At 53.1% G+C, this 9,230-nt stretch overlaps 1 protein-coding gene across 3 annotated transcripts in view; it reads right to left on the bottom strand.

Moving 5' to 3' along the window:
* Positions 1–715: 715 nt before the first annotated feature.
* The window catches only part of INCENP (inner centromere protein), a 28,886-nt gene continuing 20,371 nt past the window's right edge, over positions 716–9,230 (bottom strand). For 2 of the 3 annotated variants that reach the window (XM_059931764.1, XM_059931761.1), the window contains exons 14-18: positions 7,873–8,003; positions 6,154–6,232; positions 5,867–5,974; positions 4,450–4,600; positions 716–2,953 (exon numbers count right to left, since the gene is read on the bottom strand). In XM_059931764.1, coding sequence (XP_059787747.1) covers positions 2,739–2,953; positions 4,450–4,600; positions 5,867–5,974; positions 6,154–6,232; positions 7,873–8,003 — 684 coding nt within the window. In that variant the 3' untranslated portion in view covers positions 716–2,738. The remainder of the gene's footprint in view (positions 2,954–4,449; positions 4,601–5,866; positions 5,975–6,153; positions 6,233–7,872; positions 8,004–9,230) is intronic. The other variant, XM_059931763.1, reaches the window with a different exon arrangement.

The raw sequence follows: 9,230 nt of genomic DNA, 5'->3' as shown, positions 1-9,230 counted from the left end.
TGCATGCTGAAACTACAAAATGCTGATAAAAGAAACCAAAGATGTAAATAAATGAAGAGATATACCATGTTCATGGATTAGTAGACTCACTATCATAAACATGTGAATTCTCTCCAAACTTATAATATATAGATTTAATATAATTTCAATCAAAATCCCACAGTGTTTTTGTATAGATAAGCTGATTCTAAAATTTATACAGAAAGGCAAAATTGATAGAAAAGCCAAAATAATTTTGAAGAGAATAAAGATGGAGAAATCACACTACCAGATTTTTAAGACTTATACAAGCTACAGTAATCCTGACCATGTGGTATTGGTAAAAGGACAGACCCATAGATCAACGAAAGAATACAAAGTCTGGAAATAGACCCATACAAACATGGCTGATTGACTCTTCACAAAGATACAAAAGAAATTCAGTGAAAAAGAATAGTCTTTTAAACAAATGGTTCTAGAACAACTGGACATCCATCTATATGCTCCCCAAAACAAAAAACATAAACCTCACATTAAAAAAAAATTAACTCAAAACAGATCATAAGCCTAAATGTAATATATAAATCTATAAACTATTTAGAAGAAAATATAGGAGAAAATCTTTGAGAACTGGGGCTAGACAAAGATTTCTTAGACATGAAGCCAAAAAAGCACAGTCCATAAAAGGAAAAAAGTTGCTAAGTTGGATTTCAACAAACTTAAAATTTTCGCTCTATGAAAAATACTGTTAAGTGAATGAAGAGACAAGTTGCAGACTAGGAGAAAATACTGCAAAGCACGTATCTGACATCAGATTTGTATCCTTAATACGTAGAGATTCTAAACACAACAGTAAGAAAACTAACAACTCAATTTAAAAATGAACAAATGAGGGACTTCCCTGGTGGCCCAGTGGTTAAGACTCCGTGCTTCCACTGCAGCGGGCATGGGTTTGATACCTGGTCCCCTGGTTGGGGAACTAAAATCTCACATGCCATGTGGCATGGCAGAAAACAAAAACAAAAACAAACACAAGGCACATGAAGAAAGAAATCGTGGCCCAGTAAAAAAGGAACCAAAAAAAAAAAAAAGAACAAATGAGTTGAACAAACACTTTGCCAAAGAAGATACACAGATGGCAAGTAAGCACATGAGCAGATGTTCACCATCACCAGCTGTTACGGAAATGCAAATTAAAACCACGATGAGAATTCACTACGCGTCTATTAGAATGGCTAAAATAAGAAGCACTGACAATATCAAGTACTAGTGAAGATGCAGTGCAACCTGTCACTACCTTTTTGCTGAATGACAATTTTTTTCTCAAACACACTATATAAATATGCTTTTATAAGAGGTAATATTTTGACATTGTGGTTTCAGGCAAAGACACACTCACCAGTTGACTCAACACAACAGTTTCTCATCAGAGAACATGTGGAACAAATTTAAATTCACACCGTATTTGAATGAACTGCAAAATGTTTTTCTTTGCATGGTGGAATCTTCTAGATTTCAGCCTGTTGTGTGCATTCACTCTTTACTCATTTTAAAAAGCTCTCTTATATTCAGCCTTGATTTTGTCCCAAAGCAGGGTCAGCAAACATTTTCTGTAAAGGTTCATAGTAAATATTCTCAGCTTTGCGAACCATAAGGCCTCTGTTGTAACTACTGAACTCTGCCCTCAGCAGAGTAGCCGGAGACAACAGGCGTTCATTTCTACTGGGCGGCTTCCAACGAAACTTTACAAAAATGGACTGCAACTTGATTTGGCCCATAGGCCCCAATTCACCAACCCCCGTTCCAGGGGCTGGAGTAGGAGATGATGAAGTTGTGGCACGTTTAGAACACGGTTGGCAGCGATGGCGCAGGGCCAGCTTCCACGGACACTAAGCACTTAACTAGCAGCTGCCTGGATTTGTTGGAGAAACATCTCAACTACTTGCGCGCACTGGTCCCGAGGGAGTTTCAGGAGGCGGCGCCTTCCTAACCCAGATCTCCTGCTTCAGCAGCTCGTCCACGTTCTTAAGTCCTTTCACCATCCGTGCAGCAAGGGTGGGTGGAGCCTGAGGCGTGGAGGGGCTGAGGGCCTCTCTTAAGCAGCAGAGCTGTGTCAAGAGCCCAGTTCCCCTGACCTCAACTCCAGGTCTTACCCACTGAATGAGTCCCCCTTTACAGGCAGGGCGCTCCCCAGAAAAACAGGAAGTATCGTCACCGGCCCCAACATGAAAGGAACTGAAGTGTTTCTCAGGGTTGTCCAGGGCTGGCATCAGAATCACCCACTCCGTCGGCATCTCTGGGGGTGGGACCCAGGGGACCTTGACGCACACCCCAGGAGAATAAGCAGTTCCTATTCCTCCAGCCCATCCAGCGGCCCGAGACAGGGCCAGGGTCCAGGGCTTTCTGCAGAGAAGCCCAGTCTTCATGACACTCACAGCAGGCATGAAGGAACAGACTTTATTAACCTAGCTCTCAAACACTAGAGGCTAAAATTCAGCTGAACTCTAACAATCTATTTACAGAGTGCTGTCAGCAGACCAGGCAAGGCTGGGCCTGGGTCTTCCCCGAACACCCATCAAGCTCAGCCTCCCAGCAGGCCCGAGCCGCTTTCCACCTGTAGCCCACAGAGGACGTTTATATACACTTGACTGAACCCTCAGCGACAGGATACCAGGCAGGATGGCACCAGACCAACAGAGACACAGACATACAGACACAGATGAAGGCTGAGACGGCTGAGCAGGCCCGAGGGCCTGGGCTCAGTGCTTCTTCAGGCTGTAGGCCAGGCTGCCAGGGACCCTGGTGCCCTGCAGGGGCGGCGAGTTCCACACGGCAGAGCTGGTGCGCTTATGGTAGCGGGGCTTGCTCTTCTTGAAGATGTCCTCCAAGTCCAGTGGGAGAATGGTTCCAAAGAGCTCCAGAAGGTTCGGGGGGTGGTAGTACTGGTGGATGATGGCCTGGCTAAGCTGGGTGCCTGCAGGAGGACACCAAGGGCTGGGTCACTGCCCTGGGGTTCCCCCTGAACTGCCCCATCCCCCTGCCCCCCACAAAGAGCCCTCGTCGCCCTCTCCACCTCAGCATTCCTTCACCTCCTGTCAAATCAGCTCCTCTCAGGGCCCTCCTCCACCCGCCCCCCCACCACCCCCACAAACACTGATAACCTCTCACTGCACGCTCTTACAGCTGCTCTCTAGCGACTCACGTGAGCCAGGCGCTTGGCTGAGGTCACTGCATGACCCCCTCATCCCCACAGCCACCTCGGAGGCAGGCCCTCTACCCGCCCCGGTTTACAAGGGTGAGATCCGCCCAAAGGCACACAGCTAGAGACTCGCAAAGCCGGGATTTGAGGACAAGTCCAGCTCCAGAACCAAAGCATCTGATGCCATCCTCGACTGCCTTGGTTGGCTACTCATCTCATCAGCACCACAGCCCCACGACGCCTGGTGCAGGCTGACACTGCCGGTGGCTCAGAGCCCGGCCAGCAAGGCTGAGGAGGACCCCGGGGGGGTCGGGAAGCAGAATGTGTGCCCGGCACTTGCCCTGCACCAGGCCTTCCTACGCTAACTCACTTCATCCTCGATAGCCCTTCTCAGCTGGGTGCTCTAAGCACCCCCATTCCACAGATGGGAAAACTGAGTGAGAGTTTAAGTAGGATGGTAAAGGTCAAGGGCTCCCCGGCCACGCTGACCCTTGCCTGCTGCCACCTCCGGAATGACTGGATGTTAAGGAGACGAAGTCAGATTCCAGTTACTGTGGGGCTCAGATGAGGTGAAACTCACAAAGCAAGCTCTCTTCTGTACAGCGCTGATCCCCTCCAGGGTTCTGGGCCCTTCCTCCGGGGAGTCAGACTGCAGCCCGCCCCGACCCCAGCTCGGCCAACTCTGTGAGGCAGCCGCTGCATGCACTGGCCCTGCTCACTCCCCGCAGGCCTTGCACCCAGGCCTGAGGTGGCACCTTCACACTTACCCACACTCCTGTTTAAGAGGCCTGTAAACTCAGCGTCCAATCCTGCTGAGCCTCAAGTACTCCCTCCCCCATCTCCAACTCCTCCCCCAGTTGGCTGGAACCCCTTGCTCCAGCTCTTGGTGCGCTGCCGAAACCCTGCTACCCTTAGCTCTATTCCCACCCCCAGGCAGCATATTTGGGTCCCTGTGGCCTGCTGGGCGGGACTCCAAAGGGGCAGCCCGATAAGAGTCTGCCAGCAGCCAGCTGAAATCTAATGTATCTGTTGAGAATGGAAGCGCCCAACGTCGTAGGTCTGGTCCTCAGATGAGCCCACTGGCCACAGGGCGCCCACCCTTCCCCAGGCGCATCCCGAGGCCCGATGCAGACCTGTCGGCCAACGACTCAAGCTGCCAGCCCGTGGGTACAACGGGCTCCTGACCCCCGCAGCCGCTGAGCCACCCCCTCCAGGGCTCGAAGTCACAAGTGGGGACCCAGCTCTCCTGGGGAGCTCCGGGCCCTGCTCACCTCTGGCCCAGTGGGGGATGGGCTTCCGGGGATGGGCCTCGTCGTCGGTGGAGTCATCGCTGTTCAGATCCATCCCGTAGTTATCCGGGTTGATCTTGGGGGGGGCCCTGTGTCCTTGTGGAGTCATTTGATACGAGGTGCAAGCTGGGGACTGGAAAAGATGAACAAGGCCTTCAGCTGCCTGCCCTGCAGGCTGGCACCTCCCGCCACTGAGGAGCATGGGGCTCTGGCCATCTCCCCTCATTTCACGGGAAAAAAGAAAAAGGTTCAGGGGGTCGCTTTTTAATTAAAAAAAAAAAAAATCACACCACATACATGACTCCGTGTCTTCCTTTCTCATGTGAAAGTATGTTGTAAACATCCTTCTAGGTTAGCGTGTCAGTGTGTGTCCTGTGACCCGCAGCAGGGCACTCCACTGGGAACCCCACGATTTGTAATTTAACCATGCGGTTCAGCTAACTTCCAAGTTTTCAACATCTTAAACCGTGTTGCAATGAAAACCTTATACCACATTTTGTTTGTAACAGCATTAATAGCCTAAATGCTTGTCATAAGGGACTGGTTAAAGACATTCTGGTACCACTAGCTGGAACACAGCAGTCAAAAGTAAGAGATTTACAAGCGGTGAAACAGACAGATGTCTAGGATACATTAAATGAAAGGAAAAAAATGAGAAAAACTCAAACTGCCAAATGGTATGTGTTGTGGACTAAATGTCTGTATTCCCCCCCGCCAAATTCCCATGTTAAATCCTAACCCATGATGTGATGGTATTTGGAGGTGGGGCCTTTGGGAGGTACGCAGGTCATGAGGGCAGAGCCCTCATGAACGGGATTAGTTCCCTTAGAAAAGAGAGCTCCCTCTCCCCTTTGGCCATGTGAGGACACAGCGAGAAGACGGCCGTCTGTGAACCAGAGGAGGGCTCTCATCAGACCCTGGATCTGCCAGCGCCTTGACCCTGGACTTCCCAGCACGTCTGTCGTTTAAGCCACCCAGTCTAGGGTAATTTGTTGTAGCAGCACGAACAGACTAAGACAGTATGCATAGTCTGTGCCCATTTAAAACTATGTATATGTGTGTGTGAGAGAAAGTGTGTGTATAAAATGTATTTATACGTAAAATATAGAAAGATATACACCAGACTTAGACTTTCCCTCTGGGAGTACCTTTCTTTTGCTTTTGTTTTATATTCTTTTATAAAGTTTAGTTTCTTTTCTTTTTTCTTTTTTTTTTACAACAAATTCTACTTTCAGAATAAGGAAGAAGATATATTTCAAATATAGTAAAAAAAACAACTGGGCCAACTGTATCCTTCCACTTTCTTATGGTCCTAATATATAGAGCCTGTGCCTCCAGCTACTGGGAAGAGAATAATCAGAGCCAGGGGGCCCTCTCCACCCTGATGCCCGGACCTCACCTGCACATCCACGGTCACGTTCAGGCTTTTGCTGGCTGCCGCGGCCTCCTTGGCTTTCTTCTCCTGCTCCTCTTGCAGCCGCTGCTCAGCCAGGCGCTGCTCTTCTTCCTGGGACCCGGCAGGCGGCGGGATGTCACAGACCACGTGTGCGTCCTCCCCTCCCCCACACCAACGGCGTGCAGCAAGGCAGGCAGGGCGGCTCCTGCACCAGGGCCCCTGGACCCGGCCTCCCCAGCCCAAAGCTCAGGGCAGACCCCGTGGGAGCCACAGGCCTGGCTCCCCTTTACCTTTTTCTTCTTCTCCTCCAGCTCCCTCTGCAGCCGCTCCTTCTGTAGCCGCAGGGCCTTCTCCCTCTCCTGCAGCTCCCTGAGGACCGAGCAAGAGCCTGTCAGGGCAGGAAGCTGAGGGCCGGCCCTGTTCCATCCTTGCCAGGGAAGCCAGGCCCCTGGCACACGCCGCGGAAGAGGGAATGGCAGGACGGGCACGCCAGCTAAGAGCCAGCAGCTGTGCTTGCGCCCAAGGGGCTAGAAGTGCACAGCCGAGGGTGTGGAAGCACTCAGCCTCGAGGCCCCCCAAACTGGGCCCCCGCTCCTCCACACAACTTAGATCTCTGTGCCTCAGTCTTGCCTGCTGTACAATGGGGAGCATAACACCTTTCCTCCAGAGCTGCCACGAGAACAAAATGAGGTCATCTGAGCTACCGCCGCTCGTCCTGACCCACAGGCCAACACCCGGCCCCAAGCCTGACACGAAGCAGGGAGGGGCCGTTCACAGGGTCAGAGCCACCTCCACTTACTCGCTCATGACGCTGAACAAGTCACAGAACCTCTCTGAACCTGTGTCCCCCTCTGGGAAGTGGAGCAGCTGGTACCCACGCTGCAGGTGTCTTCACGTGAGGATTAAACAAGGAAACGTGTGGAAAGCGTGTGGCTCGGTACCCACCCGAGCTGCCAGACATTATGACCATCATCCCCTGAAGCCCCTGGCGCCGCCCGACACACATCCAATTCTAAAGCCACATCAGCTGCCACCCTCTGTCCCCCTCCCAGACTCCTGTCTCTGATTCTGCCCACAGGACCAGGGACCCCTTTGTGCCAAACGACACGATGGCCCTGACACAGTCAGCCCTCTGCCTGTGACCCACCTCCTTCTCCCCTGGGCCTGTAGCCACCCACAAAGACGGACATGGAAAAAAGTGCTGCCTGGTGCTCCCCAGGGGGTGGAAGCAGGGGAGAGGCAAGGCCTGGGCCTGGGCCCACCTGAGAGTCTACACGGGCGGAGTCTGCGTCTGCACCCAGGCGCAGGATCCCACAGACCTCCCGGCCAGGGGTGACGGAGGCTTATCCTCCTGGCATCCCCAGGGCCCGGCACAACCCGGCACAGGGACCGGCCTTGGGTAAACGCTTGTGGAAATAAACGCGGAACTCTTGCCTATCGCAGAGACCCCTGCCTCTGCGAGGGCTCATCGGCCACAGTCCCCAGTTGGGGGGAGGCGGGGCAGTCGGGAAATGGTGGTGGGGGGCAACCCGAGTCAGCACCAGCACCAGAGGAGCACGCACGGTGGACGGGAGCCAGGGATGCCGAAGGCCCCGCAATGAATCACAGCATGCGGTGGACTGACTCTCCCACCCAGAGGCCCTCAGTGGCTGCTGAGAAATGCTGGCTCGTCCTGCGGGTCCCCCGCCCCCTTATGTCAGCTGAGAGAAAAACGAACCGAAGGGCTCAGCTCATCCGGCTGGAAGCAGAACAGGGACACAATCCCGAGTGACCCTGCCCATTACTCCCTGAATCTCCAGCAGCCAACGCACCACGTCTGGGTGGTTCGCTTTGTTTGGAGCCAGGAAGAAAGCCTGTCCTTCTTCTCCAAACTCCCGAGTGAAGGCGGGAGCTGCCTCTAGGTGACGGCTCCATCTGCCTCTCAGCCACACGCACGCACAGGACGACAGCGGATGTGACGGCGAGGTGCTGCAAGGTCACCTGGGGGCCGGGCCACCGGGACCCCTCACCTCTCGGCCTGGAGCCGCTCCTGCTCGCGCTGCTCCGCCAGCCGCTTGGCCTCGGCCGCCTTCCGCAGCCGCTCCTGCTCCTCCTCCTTCCTCTTCTGCAGCAGCTCCTGGTGGCGCCTCTCCTCCTCCTCCTGTGACCAGAGAGCAAGGTCAGGGCCCGCAGGCCAGCCTGGGCTGGAGAGGCAAGAGCGGGTCTGGGAGGGAGGAACGGGGGGGGGGGGGGGGTTGGGGGGAGGAGCGGTTGGACGGAGGGCCTGTCCTTCCCAGCAGCCCCTCTTGCGTCAAGAACAACAGGGGCCGACTTCCCTGGTGGCGCAGTGGTTAAGAATCCGTCTGCCAATGCAGGGCACACGGGTTCGAGCCCTGGTCCGGGAAGATCCCACAGGCCGCGGAGCAACTAAGCCCATGCGCCACAACTACTGAGCCTGCGCTCTAGAGCCCGCAAGCCACAACTACTGAGCCCACGCGCCACAACTACTGAAGCCTGCGCACCTAGACCCCGTGCTCCGCAACAAGAGAAGCCACCACAATGAGAAGCCCGCGCACCACAACGAAGAGTAGTCCCCGCTCGCCGCAACTAGAGAAAGCCCGCGCAGCAAGAAGACCCAACGCAGCCAAAAATTTTAAAAAATAAATAAATTAAAAAAAAAAGGAACAGCAGGGGCTGAGCCCAGGGACACCCCATACAAGGCTCCATCTACAAGGACCACTGCAACCGGCTTGAGGAGCATCTTGTGACAACTTCTTTTGCTGCAGCAGCAGATTTAGTAGTTAAGGGTACAGACTGGATGGAGCCAAACTCATGAGCTGGGTGACATGAGGCAAGTCACAGAAGCCTCCTGGCCTCGGTTCTACCCTCATTGATAAAATGGGGACAACAGTCACACCCACGCCTCATAAGACTGCTGAGTTTATACACATGACGCACTTAGAACACTGCCTGGCACAATGTAAATACTCAATAAATTTTAGCCATTAGTCTTATAACCCCCTAATGACAGCTTTGTGTTCCCTAGAGCCATAAGACCGACAGTTCCCAGGAAGAGGTAGGCCCATAATCTTAGAGGCAGAACGTTTAATCCTCACAACAACCCTATCGAGTAGATACCACTGCTACCTGAAGGAACCACAGCACAGAGAGGTCAAGTAACCCACCCAGGGTCACACAGCTAATAGATGGCAGAACTGAGATTGGAAGTCTGGCTCCAGCCTCCATGCACTTAACCCTCAAACTGCTGCCTCTACAGAAAACACAAGGCAAGTCGCCATCACCATCCCCATCTCCATGGCCTTTGTTAAACCTCCTTGTGAGCTCAAGGCAGCAAGACCCACCAAGATCAACCCGACAGAGGGGGGTG

The sequence above is a fragment of the Balaenoptera ricei genome, chromosome 8, assembly GCF_028023285.1.
Source record: "Balaenoptera ricei isolate mBalRic1 chromosome 8, mBalRic1.hap2, whole genome shotgun sequence".
In the NCBI taxonomy this organism is placed as follows: domain Eukaryota; kingdom Metazoa; phylum Chordata; class Mammalia; order Artiodactyla; family Balaenopteridae; genus Balaenoptera; species Balaenoptera ricei.
The sequence above is the reverse complement of the archived record's forward strand: the minus strand, read 5'-3'. Positions and strand labels throughout refer to the sequence as shown.